Below are 21,116 nucleotides of genomic sequence, written 5' to 3' on the forward strand. Positions count from 1 at the left end.
ACTAATCAGGCCATGCTTGGAATATTGTCAACAGTTTTGAGCTCCATATCTCAGAAAAGATGTGTTGTCATTGGAGAGAGTCCAGAGGAGGGTCACAAGGATTATTCTGGGAATGAATGACCATAAGTCCATAAGACAAAGGAGTAGAAGTCAGCCATTTGACCCATCGAGTCTGCTCCGCCATTTTATCATGAGCTGATCCATTCTCCCATTTGGTCTCACTGCCCCGCCTTCTCACCATAACTTTTGATGCCCTGGCTACTCAGATACCTATCAATCTCTGCCTTAAATACACCCAATGACTTGGCCTCCACTGCTGCCCGTGGCAACAAATTCCATAGATTCACCACCCTCTGGCTAAAAAAATTTCTTCGCATTTCTGTTCTGAATGGACGCCCTTCAATCCTTAAGTCATGCCCTCTCCCCCATCATGGGAAACAACTTTGCCACATCCACTCTGTCCATGCCTTTCAACATTCAAAATGTTTCTATGAGGTCTCCCCTCATTCTTCTAAACTCCAAGGAATACAGTCCAAGAGCGGACAAACGTTCCTCATATGTTAACCCTCTCATTGCCGGAATCATTATAGTATAGTCATATAGAATTTTCTCTGTACCCTCTCCAACGTCAGCACATCCTTTCTTAAGTAAGGAGACCAAAACTGCCCACAGTACCCCAAGTGAGGTCTCACCAGCGCCAACCTCAACATCATATCCCTGCTCCTATACTCTATTCCTCTAGAAATGAATGCCAACATTGCATTCGCCTTCTTCACCACCGACTCAACCTGGAGATTAACCTTAAGGGTATCCTGTACGAGGACTCCCAAGTCCCGTTGCATCTCCGAACTTTGAATTCTTTCCCCATTTAAATAATAGTCTGCCCATTTATTATTTCTGCCAAAGTGCATAACCATACACTTTCCAACATTGTACTTCATTTGCCACTTCTCTGCCCATTCTTCCAATCTATCCAAGTTTCTCTGCAGACTCTCCATTTCCTCAGCACTACCAGCCCTTCCACCTATCTTCGTATCGTCAGCAAACTTACCCGCAAAGCCATCTATTCCATAATCCAAATCGTTGATGTACAATGTAAAAAGAAGCGGCCCCAACACGACCCCTGTGGAACACCACTGGTAACCGGCAGCCAACCAGAATAGGATCCTTTCATTCCCACTCTCTGTTTGCTGCCAATCAGCCAACGCTCTACCCACGTATGTAACTTTCCCGTAATTCCATGGGCTGTTATCTTGTTAAGTAGCCTCATGTGTGGTACCTTGTCAAAGGCCTTCTGAAAATACAAATATACAACATCCACTGCATCTCCCTTGTCTAGCCTACTTGTAATTTCCTCAAAAAATTGTAATAGGTTTGTCGGGCAGGATTTTCCTTGAAGGAATCCATGCTGAGTTCTGCCTATCTTGTCATATGCCTCCAGGTACTCTGTAACCTCATCCTTGACAATCGACTCCAACAACTTCCCAACCACCAGTGTCAAGCTAACAGGTCTATAATTACCTTTTTGCTTCCTTGCCCCCTTCTTAAATATCGGAGTGACATTTGCAATCTTTCAGTCCTCCGGAACCATGCCGGAATATATTGACTTTTGACAGATCATCGCTAATGCCTCCGCAATCTCCACAGCTACTTCCTTCAGAACACGCGGGTGCATTCCATCTGGTCCGGGAGATTTATCTACCTTTAATGGGGTTAACATATGAGGAGAATCTTGCAGCTTTGGGCCTGTAGTCACTGCAATTTAGAAGAATGCGAAGGGATCTCATTGAAACCTACTGAATGTTGAAAGGAGTACATTGGATGGATGTGGGGAGGATGTTTGCTATGGTGAGGGTATCCAGAAATAGAGGCACTGCCTCAAAACTGAGGGGTGACCTTTTAGAAAAGAGGTAAGGAGAGATTTTTCTAGCCAGAGAGTAGTAAATCTGTGAAATACTCCACCACAGACTGCGGTGGAGGCCAAGTCCATGGGTATATTAAAAGCAGAATGTGATAGTTTACTGAGTGGTCAGGGCATAATAACGGGGACAAGGAAATGGCTGATGAACTAACTGAGTATTTTGCATCAGTCTTCACTGTGGAAGACACTAGTATTATGCCTGCTGTTGTAGTGTGTGAAGGAAGAGAAATGGGTGCAGTTACTTTTATAAGAAAGAAGGTGCTCAAAAAGCTGAAAGACCTAAGGGTACATAAGTCACCTGGACCAGATGAACTGCATCCTCGGGTTCTGAAAAAGTTAGCGTTAGAGATTGTGGTGGCATTAGAAATGAACTTCCAAAAATCATTGGAATTTGGCATTGTGCCAGAGGACTGGAAAATTGCAAATGCCGCTCTGCTCTTTAAAAAAAGGAGTAAGGCAGCAGAAAGAAAATTATAGACCAGTTAGCCTGACCTCAGTGGTTGGGAAGATGTTAGAGTCAATTGTTAAGAATGAGGTGATGGAGTACTTGGTGACACAGGACAAGATGGTACAAAGTCAGCATGGTTTCCTTTAGAGAAAATCCTGCCTGACAAATCTTGGAATTCTTTGAGTTGATTACAAGTAGGATTGATAAAGGGGATGCAGTGGATGTTGTATATTTGGACTTTCAGAAGGCCTTTGACACATGACGCTGCTTAGCAAGTTAAGAGCCCATGGTATTACAGGAAAGTTACTAACATGGTTAGAGCATTGGCTGACTGGTAGGAGGCAGTGAGTGGGAATGAAAGGATCATTTTCTGATTGGCTGCCAGTGACTAGTGTGTTCCGCTAGGGTCGGTGTTGGGACCACTTCTTTTTATGTTGTATATCAATGATTTAGATGATGGAATAGATGGCTTTGTTACTAAGTTTTCAGATGATACGAAGATTGGTGGAGGGGCAGATAGTATTGAGGAAGCAGGTAGGATGCAGAAGGACTTGAACAGATTAGGAGACTGGGCAAGAAAGTGGCAAATGAAATACAAAGTTGGACAATGCATTGTCATGCACTTTGGAGAAGAAATAAATGTGTGGACTATTTTCTAAACTGGGAGAAAATACAAAAATCTGAGATGCAAAGGGACTTTGGAGTCCTTGTCGAGAACACCCTGAAGGTTAACTTGCAGGTGGTGTCGGTGGTGAGGAAAGCAAATGCCATGTGAGCATTCATTTCAAGAGGTCTAGAATACAAGAGCAGGGGTGCGATGCTGAGGCTTTATAAGGTACTGGTGAGGCCTCACCTTGAGTATTGTGAACAGTTTTGGGCCCCTCATCTTAGAAAAGATGTGTTGGCATTGGAGAGGGTCCAGAGGAGGTTCACAAGAATGATTCCAGGGTTATCATACGAGGAACGTTTGATGGTTCTGGGTCTGTACTTGCTGGAATTCAGAAGGATGAGGAGTTGCTTACTGAACCTTTCGAATGTTGAAAGGCCTAGACAGAGTAGATGTGGAAAGGTTGTTTTCCATGGACAAGAGGGTGCCCTTTCAACACAGAAATGCAGAGAAATTTCTTTAGCCAAAGGCTGGTGAATTTGTGGAATTTGTTGCCACATGCAGCTGTGGAGGCCATGTTGCTTGGTGTATTTAAGGCAGAGATTGATAGGTTCTTGATTGGACATGGCATCAAAGGTCATGGGGAGAAGTCTGGGAACGGGGTTGAGGAGGAAAAAAATGTATCAGCCATGATTGAATGGCGGAGCAAACTCGATTGGCCAGATGACCGAATTCTGCTCCTATGTCTTATGGCATCAAAGGATATGGCGAGAAGACAGGTGGATGGGATTGAGTGGGATCCAGGATCAGCCATGATAGAATGGCCGAGCAGACTTGATGGTTGAATGGCCTAATTCTGCTCATATGTCTTCTGGTCTTCCAATAATTTTCTCACAGCTGATGTCCGACTCGGCAGCCTAGAATTTCTTTTTAGACAACACACATAAAAGTTGCTGGTGAACACAGCAGGCCAGGCAGCATCTCTAGGAAGAGGTACAGTCAACGTTTCGGGCCGAGACCCTTCGTCAGGACTAACTGAAGGAAGAGCGAGTAAGGGATTTGAAAGGGGGAGGGGGAGATCCAAAATGATAGGAGAAGACAGGAGGGGGAGGGATGGAGCCAAGAGCTGGACAGGTGATAGGCAAAAGGGATACGAGAGGATCATGGGACAGGAGGTCCGGGAAGAAAGACAAGGTGGGGGGGGGGACCCAGAGGATGGGCAAGGGGTATATTCAGAGGGACAGAGGGAGGAAAAGGAAAGTGAGAGAAAGAATGTGTGTATAAAAATAAGTACCAGATGGGGTACGAGGGGGAGGTGGGGCATTAATGGAAGTTAGAGAAGTCGATGTTCATGCCATCAGGTTGGAGGCTACCCAGATGGAATATAAGGTGTTGTTCCTCCAACCTGAGTGTGGCTTCATCTTTACAGTAGAGGAGGCCGTGGATAGACATGTCAGAATGGGAATGGGATGTGGAATTAAAATGTGTGGCCATTGGGAGATCCTGCTTTCTCTGGCAGACAGAGCGTAGGTGTTCAGCAAAGCGGTCTCCCAGTCTGCGTCTGGTCTCGCCAATATATAAAAGGTCTGCTGTGTTCACCAGCAACCTTTATGTGTGTTGCTTGAATTTCCAGCATCTGCAGAATTCCTGTTGTTTGCGTTTTTTTTCTTTTTAGAGCCTTTTTTAAATAGCAGACAACATTGGCTATCCTCTGGCACCTCACCTGTCAGGAAGGATGATTTAAAATGTCTCTGCTTATGCCCCGGCAATTTCTTCACTGGCCTCCAGTAGGGTCCGAAGGAACACCTTGCGGATTTACCACCCTGATTCCTCACAGGATAGCAAACGCTTCATATTCTGTAATCTGCATAAGGTCCATGATCTCACTGCTGCCTTGCCTCACTTTTATCGACTTTGTATCTGTCTCCCAGGGAAATACAGATGGAAAGATGGCATTTAAGATCTCCCCATCTGTTTTGGCTCCACACATGGATTATCATTCTGGTCTTCCAGAGGACCAATTTTATCCCTAGCAATCCTTTTGGTCTTAACATATTTGTATTATCCCCTAGGATTCTCCTTCCCTTTGTCTGCTGGAGCAACTTCATGCCCTTTTTTGGGTTCCTTATTTTTCTTAAGTGTTCTCTTGCATTTGTTGTGCTCCATAAGCACGTCATTTATTCGTACTTGCCTATACGTGCTATGCACCTCCTTTTTTCTCTTAACCAGGGCCTCACTAACTCTTGGTAGCCAAGGTTCCCTACACTTGCTGTCTTTACCTTTTATTCTGACAGGCATATACAAGCTTTGCACTCTCAAAATTTCATTTTTGAAGGCCTCCCATTTTCCAAGTAGACCTTTGCCAGAAAACAGCCTGTCCAAATCCACTTTTGCCAGATAACTTCTGATACCATCAGGATTGACCTTTCTCCAGTTTAGAATCTCAACCCGCAAACCAGACCTACCTCTTTGCACATTTACTTTGAAACTAATGTCATCGTGGTCATTGCATGCAAAGTATTCCCCTACACAAACTTCTGTCACCTGCCCTATCTCATTCCCTAATTGCAGATCCTGCATCACACACTCTCTCATTGGGACTTCTACGTATTGATTGAGGACACTTTCCTGAACACATTTGACAAGCTCTGTCCCATCTCATCCTTTAACAGTATGGAATTCCTAGTCAATATGTAGATAGTTAAAATTATATAACTATTTTATATTTCTTGCAACAGTCTTTGATCTCTTTACAGATTTGTTCCTCTAAATCCCTAGGACTGTTGGATTGTCTGTAAAATCACACCATTAACGTGGTCATACCTTTCTCATTTCTCAGTTCCACCCATAACACTTCGCTAGTCGAGTTCTCCAGTCTGTCTTGACTGAGCACTGCTGTGACATTTTCCCTGACGAGTAACACTACCCTTCCTCCTTTAGTCCGACCCACTCTGTCATGGTCAGCTATCCAGAGGTTCTTTCCAGTATCCTGCCTAGCATCCCCACAGTTCTAACTGTGCAAATATAAAGAAGGAAAACACAAAATAAACTGGGGGAAAATGATCTGCCTACAGCTTTTACACCTCCTTGCACTCAAGCCTCTACTTCCTGCCTTGATGAGCTAAAGCCACAAAACCCCACTCTAGCACCGTCCAACCAGCCACTCCCAACAATAGCCACTCTACCCTATTTTATATTGTTCTTGCCAATCAATCCCAATCACTGATTGGCTGCTTCTCAAAACGCCATACTGCCATGAATCAATACCTTATGTATTCATTGGTGAACCTGAGTGAGCTACGTCTTCTCACACTGCGGATCGCTGACAGGCTGCATAGAGCTGAGAGGTAATGTTGCAGCTACGTATATAGGACCCTGGTCAGACCCTACTTGAAGTACTGTGCTCAGTTCTGGTCACCCCACTACAGGAAAGATGTGGAAGCTGTAAGAGTGCAGAGGAGATTTACAAGGATATTGCCTAGATTGGGGAGCATGCCTTATGAGAATAGGTTGAGTGAACTCGGCCTTTTCTCCTTGGGGTGACACAGGATGAGAGGTGACCTGATAGGGGTGCACAAGATGATGAGAGGCATTGATTGTGTGGATATTCAGAGGGCTGAAATGGCTAACACAAGAGGGCGCAGTTTTAAGGTGCTTGAAAGTAGGTACAGAGGAGATGTCAGGGTTAAGTTTTTTAAGCAGAGAGTGGTGAGTGCATGGAATGGGCTGCCTACAATGGTGGAGGCGGATACAATAAGGTCTTTTAAGAAACTCTTGGGTAGGTAAATGGAGCTTAGAAAACTGGAGGGCTATGGGTAACCGTAGGTAATTTCTAAAGTAAGTACATGTTTGGTACAGCATTGTGGGCCGAAGGGCCTGTATTATGCTGTGGGTTTTCTGTGTTTCTACAATGCTTACCCATGCCTGATCTATACTTTCTCTGCTTTGACAATTCAGGTTCTCTTCAGATGTTTCTTAAACATTATTTACTTCCGCCACCCCTAATAAATAGTGTGCTGCAGACTCCAAGCCTCCTTTGGAGGAAAGCAAATCCCCTCTTAATGTCATTCCCTCCCATTGTTTAGATACCATTTTCATTTTTATTGTCGATTCCATCTATGCTTCTTTTGTACACTCACATCACTCTCCCATCAACCTTGTCCACTCCAAGGAAAACAGATCCAACCCTTCCCAGTCTTTCTTCATCACTGAAACATCCAAGAAAACATCCTCAAGAATCTCCTCTGCAGCCTCCTCTGCACCATCATAATCTTGCAGTGCTCTGTCTCCCTATGCCCTGAAGATGTTCCAGCACTCTGTTCCCACTGCTCTTCGACCAAAAGAGTGCTGAAACCCTCCCTTCCCCACCCTACCCCCTACGACAGGTAAAAAGCTTGCCTGGTGCCTATACCATATGGCTGAACAAGTAGAGAGCTGAGAGAGCTACAGTCCTCAGTAATCATCCACTCACACGAGGCAGGCAGGTTTCTGTCTTATATTCTTTATTACTGAAATGTCTGTTACATCATTAGGGGGCCTCTGCTTTTCCATTCTCACACACTCGGCAGAGGTTGCAGACCCCATGGGATTAGACACAGATTCTTGCCGTTAATTCCATTAATACAACAAACAGGATAACCCGCATTGCAGTGTTAGTCTTACGGCCTGTCTTGGGAGAGAGGGGGAAGTGTCACCCCCCCCTTGACCTGTCTGGGTGGGGGAGTACAGGGGGTTGGAGGGGGTCATTGTTGAGACGTGACAGACAGCCCAACTCAGGCACTATTCAGGGCAGGTCCCCAAACAGCCAATTACAGCTTGGGGTCAGAGCAGTGCTTGAGTGGGCCAACTTGAGTTTGAGTACAGTGCACTCTTGAGCTGACCAGTGGTGGCCATTGGGTCTCAGGTCATTAATGAACTCAGTTGACCAATGGCAGCCATTGTCTCTCTGGTCATTGGCCAGCCAGGCTGACAAATGGCAGCCAAAGAGCAGCCAAGCTGACGAATGAAACCAAAGTCTTTCTGGTCATTGGTCAGCCAAACTGACCAATGGTGTCCAGAATCTCAGTCCCTTCCTGATTTTGTTCTTTTGGTTTCAGAAGCCAGATTTTTGGCAGTTCAGAGTAACAACCAGCCCCATTCCTGTTCTCGGAAATGTGCTGGGGGTGAGGCACTTGTTGGGTGGTACTTCTTTCACCCCCTCGAGCGTACAGTGAGGGTTTGGGATGCACCCAGAGACATAAGATAGTACCGTATGGAGTGAGCCAAGGGAGGAGCGGGTCAGTTTTGGCCATCGGGAAGGAAAGGGGATGGGGTTCCCCGGGGTCATGGGTAACGTTTCCAATGCAGGGTCACCCCTACCCTCTGCCACCAACAGGGCAGGAAATGGGAGAGAGGTTAGGTTGCCTGCCTGCCCCCACAACCCTCCCTGACCTGATGCAGGAACCACACATACCAACTCCATGGGCTGTTGGCAATCATTGGAATCTACAAGGATTGCCCCTTCCCCTTTGCCCTATTCCAATATCACCCCCCCTCCCCCACCAACCTATTCTCAACCCAGCTGGACCACCAACCCCCTTGCCCAGCCCTGAGACTGCATGGAGGTGGTAGAGGAGCCCGAGGTGAGGGAGAGCCGGAAGACGGGAAGGGGGAGCTGCAACTTGTGGTGATGGGTAGGCACTGGCCTGTTATCTGGTGACGGCCCCCGGACCCCTGCCCTCGGTGTCACTGCCGGTGTCCGAATCTGTCAGCGTCAGCTCGATAGTCATAAGCACACGCTGGCCGTCCCCAGCCCTGGCCGGTGCCCCTGCACTGCCCCTCCCAGCGCCCCCCCGGCGGGCTAACCGCTATTTCCGTTCCCTCTTGGACTCCGAGGTCTTCGCCTTCTTCTCACTGGCCCCCTTGCCGCTCTTGCTCTGGTCCAGGGTGGCGTAGAGGACAGGGCCCTGACCGGGAGAGAGGCCGCATGGAGATCAGCCCGTCCCCATCACCTTCACTGTCCCTCCACTCACAACCCACCCTCCATCCTCACCACCGAACCAGCACCACCCTCTTCTCTCCATTTACCAACCCCTCCCTCCCTTCACCACCCCCCTCCCTCTCTGCATCCCGTCACCAATCCAGTAGCCCCCTTCCCTCCATTCACCACCTCCCTCCCTCCCACCCACCCACCCACCCACCCATTGCCACAATTTACTTCCCTCCCACCATTCATCCCTTCACAGACCATCCAGAGTACTGGAATCACCCCCTCCCATCCCTTCAGGAACCCTCTGCTCCTTTAACTTCCTGACCTTCCTATTCCCCCTCCCCTTACATCCTGCAATTGTTGCTCCTCCTTTCGCCCCCCAATCCATTTTGGTCACCTCCAATTTTCCTCACTCATCTACTCTCTTCACCATTCTCTATTACATCCCCTTTTGATCCTCCCTCCCCTTACCTTTAATCCATCCTACCCCAAGACTCTATTCCCCTGCCAGTACCTTACAAAATCACCTCATCCCTTACCCACTTCCCCTCTACCTATAAACTTGCCTTCCCCGGAGCCGTCCCTACACACCTTCTCCAGTCCCCTGACCCCTCCCTTCCAAACACTCCTCCAAAACCTCTATCCAGCTCCCTCCACTTCCCTCCCCTCCCCTCCCCCCCCCACCTTGCCCATGATCTCTCCCATGTACCCCTCTTTCCCAGACTTCAGTAAGATCAGGGGGACTGGTCATCCTGGGAATTGGAAAGTCCTCTCCGATCCACCGGCAGAGAGCTCCAGACTTAGAACCCTCCCTTCCACCCGCCAGGTTTCATACTCACCTTAGTCCCAGTCCCAGACTTCCCACTGGCCTTTCCACGTTCTGCAGCACTGCAGGGGGATCAAAGTAAGCATATCATGGTTATTTGGGATATCATGGCCTTGACGTGGTGCTTTATACACAGAATCACAGATCTCCAGGCAGGGATCTAATCCAGGGGTCTAGTGGAGACGTTATATATCCAATAACAGATTTCTGGAAGTGGGTTACAGGCTGGAGTCTAATCCAAGAGTTCAGGAGGTCTACGTATACAATAGAGCCCCAGGAGTGGGTTACTGCTGGCAATTAATCTAGGGCTTCAGGTATTTATATATGGAAATACAGTGGGAGTGAGTTACAAATTGGAATCTAATCCTGGAGTCTGGGGGTGGGGGGTGTTGTTATATATGGAATAACAGTTCCCCAAGAGAGGATTACAGGTTGAGATCCCATCCACGGGTTTGGTGAGTTTATATAGTAGATCCCTGGGAGTGGGTTACAAATTGGGATCTGATGAACTCTTATCTTGCGCTTTCTTTCTCTCACTCACTCTCATTTTTTCATGTTCTCTCACATTCTTCCGTTTCTGCACTCTTTTCCTCATTTTCTTCATTTCTCTCATTCCTTTCTCATTTCCTCATTCTCTCTCCCTGATTCACTTCATTTCTATCTTACATTCTCTTTATCTCTCTCATTGTCATACACTCTTGTCTCTCATTCTCTCTTCCACTCTTTGTCTCTCTCCCAGACGCCTCCATGTCTCCATCCCAGTTTCTGTCTCATTTTTCTCATTCTATCTCTCTCCTTCATTGTCGGTCTCTCTCATACTCTCAGTCTCTCCACCTCTCCCTCTCATTCTCTCATTCCTTTTGTCTCTCCCTCATTTACCTGGCTCCTTTGAAGAAGATGGTCTCACTCCTTGCCCGTCTCCGGACAATGTAGCGGAACAGGTATAGTCCTCCAACAATTAGTAGAATGATCCCAAGGAAGGTGCCGATGATAGCACCCGACACAACTCCTGCACCGATAGGGGGAACTGTGAAGAGCACACAGAGGCAACCTTACACCAAGTGCTTGCAGTAATGTCGCATCACCAAGATCACCATGATGCCTCTGTACAAATCCCCAGCAACTGTATTTCCACTGTGCGACCCCTCAACCTGCCTCTGTCACCCCAGACTTGGTACCTTGAATCCCTTTAGCCCTTGCACCAATCCCAGTCTCTGTAACACCCTCCAGCACCTATACTGTCCTCATCGCCCTAACCCTCCTTGACACATACACCCCTACCTATCTCATAACCCACTCAGGTCCCAACACCCCTCGCTCTCTCCATGACCGACTCCAGTCTGTAGAGGTCAGTCATCCAGCCGATGGCACTCGTGCCTCCAGCTCCTGGTGTCCTACTCTCTGGAATTCCCAGAAGTGTTTGTGCATCTCCCCTCTCTCCCTCCTCTCCCAAGGCTGAGCTTGACTTGTGTAAAGCACACTTTACAACACTTCAGATATTTTGAAGCAGTTGACGCGAATGACATAGTCATGAGGATTGAGCTGACATAGTGTGTTAAATCTCTATACACGATGTACGTGGTTGGCTTACTTCTGTCGTAGACTGTCAGATGAACATCTGATGAGGTTCCAATCACATCTGGAGGGTTCTTGACATCACAGGTGTAGGTACCATTGTCGATGTAGTCCAGATTTCGGATAACAATTGAACCATCGTGCTTGGATATATCTCCAACCCATTCCACTCTCCCTTTGAATTGGCCCCACTTCTCAATGTAAGGAACTCCATTGCCATAGTGAAAGATCTGTAAAGTGAATGAGAGGGGAAAATATGATCTTACACTGTCCCATCACATATTCCCAGGACATGGGTTAGATGCACAGTGAAACTCCCTCTACACTGTCCCATCACACACCCCCAGTACATGGGTCAGACACAGAGTGAAGCTCCCTCTACACTGTCCCATCACACACCCCCAGGACACGGGTCAGACACAGAGTGAAGCTCCGTCTACACTGTCCCATCACACACTCCCAGGGCCCGGGTCAGATACAGAGAGAAGCCCCCTCTACACTGTCCCATCACACACACTCCCAGGGCCCGGGTCAGACACAGAGTGAATCTCTCTCTACACTGTCCCATCACACACCCCCAGTACACGGGTCAGACACAGAGTGAAGCTCCCTCTACACTGTCCCATCACACACTCCCAGGGCCCGGGTCAGACACAGAGTGAAGCTCCCTCTACACTGTCCTGTCACACACTCCCAGGACACGGGCCAGACACAGAGTGAAGCCCCCTCTACACTGTCCTGTCATACAGCTCCAGTACACAGGTCAGACACAGAGAGAAGCTCCCTCTACACTGTCCCATCACACACTCCCAGGGCCCGGGTCAGACACAGAGAGAAGCCCCCTCTACACTGTCCTGTCATACAGCTCCAGGGTAAAATACAATTTCCTTTGAAGAGTCCACAAATGCATTGTATGTGCACAGGATGATCACACACTCCCTGCATTCCCCAGTATCAGATTTAGGAAGGCCTCCCATTGAGCGACCCACAGTTGTCAGATCAGCTGCTTCTTCCACCATTCCAGCTTGCTGATCTTGGCTGTGCTACATTAGGGGCTCATTACCCCTTCAGCCTGAGCTCCAACTAACACATAGGTAGTACCTAGCACCTTCTAGTGCTGACCATACACTCTCCAACCAGAGCAGCACTCACCGAGATAATTTCTCTGGAGTTGTCAGGGCGGAATCTCCAGCTCAGTGTGGTGAGATCAGAGACGTACTCACTAGACCAGAATCCGCAGTACAGTGTCACATCCGAGCCAACAGTTTTGTGGAGATTATGGTGTGTGGACACCGAGATGGCATGTGTGGAGCTCAGCACTGACCAATGAAAAGAGAATCAGGTTAATCCAGCTCCCTCACCCTTCTACCCCAGAACCCCATATTACTGGCTGTATCCCAATTGTTGTTAATCCGGTTCCCTCACCCTGCAATCTGTTAAGCATGCCATTGCAGGGGTCAGACACGGGATGAAGCTCCTTCTACACTGTCCCATCACACACTGGTGATGCGACAGTTGTAGCTTTGGTCACCCTCTAATAGGAAAGAGTGCAGAGAGGATTTACAAGAACGTTGATAGGATAGAGGGTCTGAGTCACAGGAAGAGATTGGCCAGGAAAGGTCTTTATTACTCGGAACATATGAGACTGAGGGGAGATCTTAGAGAAACGTTTAAAATCATGAGAGGTGCAGATAGGGTGGATGGGAACAGTCTGTTCCCCAGGGTGGGGGAGAAGAATGGATGGGACAGTCTCTTCCCCAGGGTGGGGGAGAAGGTAAATGGTACCAGTCTCATCCCCAGGGTGGGAGAGAAGAATGGATGGGCAGTCTCTTCCCCAGGGTGGGGGAGAAGAATGGATGGGACAGTCTCTTCCCCAGAGTGGGGGAGAAGGTAAATGGTACCAGTCTTGTCCCCAGGGTGGGGAATTCCACAACTAGGGGAAATAGGTTTTAGGGTGAGGGGAAAGATTTAAAAGGGACTTGAGGAGCAACTTTTTCACTCAAAGGCTGGCGAGTATGTGGATCAAACTTCCAGAGGAAGTATCTGAGGCAGATAACAAGCATTTGGATGTGTCTTTGTGAGAAGGGATTTGTGCTTTGAGAGAAATGGGCCAAATGCAGGAAATTAGGTAGGCACCATCTTGGGTGATGGACATGTATCACTGCTGCATTGCACTTTGACTCTCTGCTGGCCTTTGCCAGCCTGGACATCAAGTATAGCAGCTTGGATGTCAGGTTACAAGTTTATAAAGCATCGATTAGACCAGACTTAGAGAATCAGATGAGGTTCTGGTGCCCCATGCAATAGGAAGGATGGGACTGCATCGGGGAGGGTGCAGAGGAGATTCACCAGGATGTTGTCTGCATTAGTTTGAAGGAGAGACTGGATGGACAGGCTTTGTTTTCCCTGGATCAGAAGAGGCCTTGGGATTACTTTGGGATAACCTAATTGAGTTATACATAAGAATCAGAGAACAGACAGGGTATACATTAGGAATGTGTTTGCTTTGGTGGGGTTGCTTAAAGCAGGAGGGTGTAGATAGCTGATTTCATGATTCCATAAAGCTCCCTCTGAGCATCCCATCACACACTCCCAGGGTCAGACACAGAGTGAAGCTCCCTCTGCACCATCCCATTACACACTCCCAGGACACGGTTCAGACACAAAGTGAAGTTCCCTCTACACTGTCCCATCACACACTCCCAGGGTACAGGTCAGATACAGAGTGAAGATTGCCCCACAGATTTCCTGTCCTCGCTCTCTGTGAAAGAGAAGGATTATAAATTTATTTCAGTGACTGGATGTTAGATTCCATACTCCGCCTCCAGCCATAGCCATCCCACAGGATGACATTCCAGGGAAAGTTGCATGGGCTCTGGCATTCTGTGGGAACAGAATAGCAAACAACTGAAAGGGCCTGGATAGGTGTTTGTCTTCGGAAGCATTAAACATACCCACATCTTTTCTTACTAACTGGGCAGCCCAGTCTCTATCGGTGGGAATTAACCTCTCACCACCCCCATTCTGACATACACTGAGTAGCCTGTCCACTATTGGAGGAGTGGAGGGGGAAAGGGAATTAACCCTCTCACTTCCTTCTCACCTCCACACTGGGTGGTCCAGACTGTTTCCTATTGGGATATTAATTCTCTTTCCTCACCCCCAGAGGCACACACAAGGCAGCCTGTCCCATATCAATGAGATAAACCTGCTCACCCCCTCCCACCCACACACACCAGGCAGCCTCCCCGATATCTGTGAGATTAACCCTCTCACTCTCTCTCCTCACTCACCCACAAAGGCCCCCACACCAGGCAGCCTGTCCCATACCTGCGAGATTAACCCTCTCTCCCCACCCACTCACTCACACACACCAGGCAGCCTGTCTCATATCTTGAGATTAACCCTCTCTCCCCACCCACCCACACACACTCACCAGGCTGCCTGTCCCACATCTGTGAGATTAACCCTCTCGCCCCCACCAACCCACATACATACACACACACACACACACACACACACCAGGCAGCCTATCCCATATCTGTGAGATTAACCCTCTCTCCTCCTCACCCACGCACACACACTCACCAGGCAGCCTCCCCCATATCTGTGAGATTAACCCTCTCTCCTCACCCACACACACACACACACACACCAGGCAGCCTGTCCCACATCTGTGAAATTAACCTTCTCTCCCCACCCACTCACCCATACACACTAGGTAGCCTTTCCCATATCTTGAGATTAACCCTCTCTGCCTACCCACACACACACTAGGCAGCCTGTCCCATATCTGTGAGATTAACCCTCTCTCCACACACACACACACACACACACACACACACACACACACACACACCAGGCAGCCTGTCCCATATCTATGAGATTAACCCTCTCTCGCCACCCAGCAACCCACACACACCAGGCAGCCTGTCCCATATCTGTGAGATTAACCCCCTCACCCTCTCACCCTACCCACCCACCCACACACACCAGGCAGCCTGTCCCATATGTGTGAGATTAACCCTCTCTCCCCACCCACTTGCTCACACCAAGCAGCCTGTCCCATATACACGGCACGAACCCCCTCACGCCCCATCGCATGCAGTACCGACTGGAGTTGAGTTGGGGTTGGGGTGGAGGGACCATTGCCGTGCATCTTACCAGAGAGTGCGTAGAGCACGGCGACACAGCAGACAGATGCAGCTTTCCCGTTATGGCACATCCCTGCGCCAGGAGCTTGTGTTCAAGGGAACGGTGAAGGTAGAGAGGATCTCCCTGATGTTTAGTGATGCCCTGCTGTTGCTCAGTCAGCCCTTGCCCTGCGCTCTATCTCGATAACAGAGTGCCAGCGGCCACTTTTAAGGCACAGTGAACCCACCCCTGGCTGTCAGGGGGGCAGGGTGTGCTGGACTGGTTGGCAGTGACAGGGAGCAGGGCTGCACTGGGCGGGCATTCAGCTCAGGTACAAAGGAACAAGTGTTTGGTGGCAGAGCGCGCACACTCGAACACTCACACACTCACACGCACACAAGCACAGAGAATTCCAGGGATTGTTCTGGAACAAAGGAGGGAGTCTACTCGTCCATCGGCACATGGGGGAGATGTCACTGAGAGACTGCCGCTGGCATTACCAGTTAACTGCCTGCTCTCTGAAAACTTCACTCTGTCTCACAGGGCATGGCCAGGCAGAAGTTTTATAGCATGCTAATCTTCAGGTTTGGGGGTTTATATATGCATAACAAATCCCCAGGAAGGTTTTACAGGATGGGATCTAATTCTGGAATTTGTGGTGTTTATATGTAGATTAACAGATCCACAGGAATGGGTTACAGGCTGGGATCCAATCCAGGGGTTTTGGGAGATTGATTAAGTATATATAATTACAGAATGCTGGGAGTGAGTTACAGGTTGCTATCTAATCCAGTGGTTTTGGGGTGTACGTACAGAATAACAGATGCTCAGGAGTGACTTGCAGATGGGGATCTGAGTTTTATATATACCTAGGGGATCAGGGTTAACTTTTTATAGAGTAATGGATTCCTAGAAGTGAGTTATAGACTGGGATTTAATCCAGAAGTTCTTAGTGTTAAAATATAGATCAGAAACAGGCCTTACCACCCATGATGTTGTACCAAACTAATTAACTGACTGAACCAATTCCTTCTGCCTACACAATATCCATATCCTTCCATTCTATGAATATTCATGTACCTGTCCAAGAGCCTCTTAAATGCCTTTGTCATATTTGCCTCTATTACCACCCCTCACAGTGCATTCCCGGCACCCACCATTCTCTGTAAAGAACTTGCACCCTTTAACGTTAAACGCATGCCCATAGTATTAGGCATTTCAACCCTATGAAAAAGTTACTGGAAGCCTGCTCTATTTTATAATTTTATAAACTTCTATCAAGTTTGCCCTTAGCCTCTAACGCTCCAGGGGGAGAAGAAACAGGGTTGTCCAATTTCTCCTCTAATCCAGGCAGCATTGTGGTGAACCTCTTTTGCATTCTCTCCAAAGCCTCCACATTCTTCCAGAAATGAATGGAATTTTCCAGATGTAGCCTAACCAGAGCTTGATAAAGCTGCCACATAACCCCCTGAATCTACAACTCAGTGCCTTGATTAATAAAGCATGCCCTGTGCCTTCTTTACTACCCTATTAACCTGTTCAGCCACTGTTTTCAGGAAGCTAGAGACTTGGACTCCACGATCCCTCTGTATATCAACACGATTAAGGGTCTTACCACCAACAGTGTACTGCCTCTTTGCAATGATCTCCCAAAGTGCAACACTTCACATTTGGGTGAGTTAAACTGCACCTACTCCATCTATTTTGCCATCTATGTCTGGAACCGATCTATATGCCACTGTATCCTTTGGCAATCTTCCACTCTATCCACTGCACAAACAATCTTTTGTATCACCTGGGAACTTACTAACATATCCATCCATGTTTTCATCCAAGTTTTTAATGGAATGTTACTACTGATGGACCCCACCTCCAGAATATGTTTCATTGATGATTACCGTCAGCCTTCCATGGGCAAGTCAATTCCGAATCCAAATGGCAAAGTCACTGTTGATCCCATGCATTTTAATCTCCTGGATCATCCTTTAACAAGGTAATAGATCCCTAGAGTGACTCAAGGCTGGGACCTAATCCAGGGGTGTATATAGATATATATGAAATAATATATTCTTGGGAGTGGGTTTGATCTAATGCTGGGTTTCTGATCTGGGTTGTGGGTTACAGGCTGGGAATTAATCCAGGAGTTTATATATAAGATAAAAGATTCCTAGGAGTGAGTTACAGACTGGGATCTCATCTGTGGGGTTGGAAGGTTTACATATGGGTTTGGAATGTTTAAACTAATTTGACGGGGGTGGGGTGGAATCACGTTATATTGGAGGGATAGGAAGGTAGGCAGTGGAAGTGGCATGGCTCTGCTGGCGAAGAATGGCATCAAATCAGTAGAAATATGTGACATAGGGTGCTCAAAAAGCTGAAAGACTACATAGCTCACCCAGACCAGATGAACTGCATGCTAGGATTCTGAAAGAGGTAGTGGTAGAGATTGTGGTGACATTAGTAATGATCTTTCAGAAACTATTGGACTCTGACATGGTACCAGAGGACTGGAAAATTGGAAATGTCGCTCCACTCTTTAAGAAAGGAGGAAGGCAGCAGAAAGGAAATTATAGACCAGTTAGCCTAACCTCAGTGGTTGGGAAGATGTTGGAGTCAATTGTTAAGGATGTGTTTGTGGAGTATTTGGTGACACAGGACAAGATAGGACAAAGTTAGCATAGTTTCCTTAAGGGGAAATCTTGCCTGACAAACCTGTTGGAATTCTTTGAGGAGGATTGCAGTGGATGTTGTATATTTGGACTTTCAGAAGACCTTTGACAAGGTGCAACACATTGCTTAGCAAGTTAAGAACCCATGGTATTACAGGAAAGTTCTTGACACGGTTAGAGCATTGGCCGTTCGGTAGGAGGCAGTGAGTGGGAATAAGAGGATCCTTGTCTGGTTGGCTGCCAGTGACTAGTAGTGTTCCATAGGGGTTGGTGTTGGAACCACTTCTTTTTATGCTGTATATAAATGATTTAGATGATGATAGAGATGGCTTTGTTGCCAAGTTTGCAGATGATAGGAAGATTTGTGGAGGGGCAGATAGTGTTGAGGAGACAGGTAGGCTGCAGAAGGACTTAGACAGATCAGGAGAATGGGCAAGAAAGTGGCAAATGAAATACAATATTGGAAAATGCATGGTCATGCACTTTGGTAGTAGAAATAAATGTGCAGACTATTTTCTAAATGGGGAGAAATTCCAAAAATCTGAGATGCAAGGGGACTTGGGAGCCCTTGTGCAGAACCCAGTAAAGATTACTCTGCAGGTTGAGTCGGTAGTGAGGAAAGGAAATGCAATGTTAGCATTCATTTCAAGAGGTCCAGAATGGAAGAGCAGGGATGCGATGCTGAGGCTTTATAAGGCACTGGTAGTATTGTGAAGAAATTTGGGCTCCTCATCTTAGAAAAGATGTCCTGGCATTGGAGAAGGTTCAGAGGAGATTCACCAGGATGATTCCAGGAATGAAGGGATTTTCATACGAGGAACGTTTGATGGTTCTGGATCTGTACTCACTGGAATTTAGAAGGATGAGGGGGGATTTCATTGAAATCTTTCGAATATTAGACTATAAGACCATAAAATATAGGAACAGAAGTCGGCCATTGGGCCCATCAAGTCTGCTCCACCATTCAATCATGGGCTGATCCAATTCTTCCAGTCATCCCCACTCCCCTGCTTTCACCCCCCACCCTTTGATGCCCTGGCTAATCAAGAACCTATCTATCTCTGCCTTAAATACACCCAATGACTTGTCCTCCACAGCCACTTGTGGCAACAAATTCCACAGATTTACCACCCTCTGACTAAAGTAATTTCTCCACATCTCCGTTCTAAAAGGACATCCTTTAATTCTGAAGTCGTGCTCTCTTGTCCTAGAATCCCCTACCATGGGAAATAACTTTGCCATATCCAATCTGTTCAGGCCTTTTAACATTCGGAATGTTTCTATAAGATCCCCCCTCATTCTCCTGAACTCCAGGGAATACAGTCCAAGAGCTGCCAGATGTTCCTCATACAGTAACCCTTTTGAAAGGCCTAGACAAGAGTAGATATGGAAAGGATATTTCCCATGGTGGGAGAGTCTAGGACAAGAGGGCACAGCCTCAGGATAGAGGGGCATCCATTTAAAACAGAGATGCAGAGAAATTTCTTTAGCCAGAGAGTGGTGAATTTGTGAAATTTGTTACCACAGGCAGCTGTGGAGGCCAGATTGTTGGGTGTAATAAAGGCACAGCTTGATAGGTTTTTGATTGGACACGACATCAAAGGTTACGGGGAGAATGTTGGGGTGTGGGACAGAGGATCGGATAAAAGGATCATCCATGATTAAATGGTGGAGCAGACTCAATGGGCCAAATGGCCTAATTCTTCTCCTATGTCTTATGGTCTTATGTAGGATAACAGATTTCCAGGAGTGAGTTACAGGCTGGGATATAATCCAGAAGTTCGGGAATTTACATACAAATTATTTGACTGGGATCAAATCATGCATACAGTAGTTAGTACTAGGTTTGAAGCTTGTGTCTGTATAGCGTTTTGTTTTACAATAAGAGATTAGCTTTAAGTTTAAATGTGAATAAGGAAGGCAAAACTTGTGTTTGTTCAAATGAACTGGAAATGTAGAATCAGTCAAAGAGCTGTGGACTGTCAGTGAAAATCTGCCTACTTACTCAAATCTGACAATATCCCCATTTATTCTTCCATGTTCCATCGACTTTCTACCCTATCCCCTCCACCCTCCAGCCGAGATTCGCACAGGGTATCAGCCAATTATCCAACCAATGCTGTACGTACATGTACAGGTGCTGTGAGAAACATTCTTGCAACACCATCATTGGCACATGGCGTCAGCAAAGTTCCATTCACAATAAAAGCATATGGTCCATATAATGCAAAGTGAACAAAGTGGCATAGTGTTGTCAACTGTAGTGACTGGAATTTTCCTGGTTGGTTCAAGAACCAAATGGTTGAAGGCGTGTAACTGTTTCTGAATCTGGTGGTGTGGGACTTCAGGCTGCTGTACCTCCTAAGTAACACATACACCACACACAAAATGTAGAAGAACTCAGCAGGTCCGGCATCATCTATGGAAATGAATAGATAGTTGACGTTTTAGAACATAGAATAGTACAGCACAGTACAGGCCCCTCGGCCCACAGTGTTATGCCAACCCTCAAACCCTGCCTCCCATATAAACCCCCCACCTTGAATTCCTCCATATACCTGTCTAGTAGTAGTAGTCTCTCTGCCTCCACCACTGACTCAGGCAGTGCATTCCACGCACCAACCACTCTCTGAGTGAAAAACCTTCCTCTAATATCCCCCTTGAACTTCCCACCGCTTATCTTAAAGCCATGTCCTCTTGTATTCAGCAGTGGTGCCCTGGGGAAGAGGTGCTGGCTATCCACTCTATCTATTCCTCTTAAAATCTTGTATACCTCTCTCATGTTTCCTCTCATCCTCCTTCTCTCCAAAGAGTAAAGCCCTAGCTACCTTAATCACTGATCATAATCCATACTCTCTCAACCAGGCAGCATCCTGGTAAATCTCCTCTGTACCCTTTCCAATGCTTCCACATCCTTCCTATAGTGAGGTGACCAGAACTGGACACAGTACTCCAAGTGTGGCCTAAC

The 21,116-nt window shown here is 47.2% G+C and overlaps 1 protein-coding gene across 1 annotated transcript; it reads right to left on the bottom strand.

Moving 5' to 3' along the window:
- Window positions 1-7,463: 7,463 nt before the first annotated feature.
- LOC134355866 (myelin protein P0-like) lies at window positions 7,464-15,700 on the bottom strand. The gene is made up of 6 exons (XM_063066370.1): window positions 15,510-15,700; window positions 12,498-12,664; window positions 11,362-11,575; window positions 10,650-10,797; window positions 9,784-9,832; window positions 7,464-8,921 (listed from the first exon to the last, which is right to left on the bottom strand). The coding sequence occupies exons 1-6, from the start codon at window positions 15,568-15,570 to the stop codon at window positions 8,823-8,825; spliced, it is 738 nt and encodes a 245-aa protein (XP_062922440.1). The 5' UTR covers window positions 15,571-15,700; the 3' UTR covers window positions 7,464-8,822.
- Between the last annotated feature and the right edge of the window lie 5,416 nt (window positions 15,701-21,116).

Source organism: Mobula hypostoma, chromosome 13, assembly GCF_963921235.1.
Source record: "Mobula hypostoma chromosome 13, sMobHyp1.1, whole genome shotgun sequence".
Classification (NCBI taxonomy): Eukaryota; Metazoa; Chordata; class Chondrichthyes; order Myliobatiformes; family Myliobatidae; genus Mobula; species Mobula hypostoma.

Excerpts from the sequence above, each read along its gene's own strand:
- LOC134355866 (XM_063066370.1), bottom strand. The coding sequence starts at position 15,570 with ATGTGCCATAACGGGAAAGCTGCATCTGTCTGCTGTGTCGCCGTGCTC. Across the intron at positions 10,798-11,361 it reads TCTGACAGTCTACGACAGAA|TTCCCCCTATCGGTGCAGGA; the intron begins GTAAGCCAACCA and ends TGCTCTTCACAG. Across the intron at positions 8,922-9,783 it reads AGTCTGGGACTGGGACTAAG|GGCCCTGTCCTCTACGCCAC; the intron begins GTGAGTATGAAA and ends TCTCCCGGTCAG.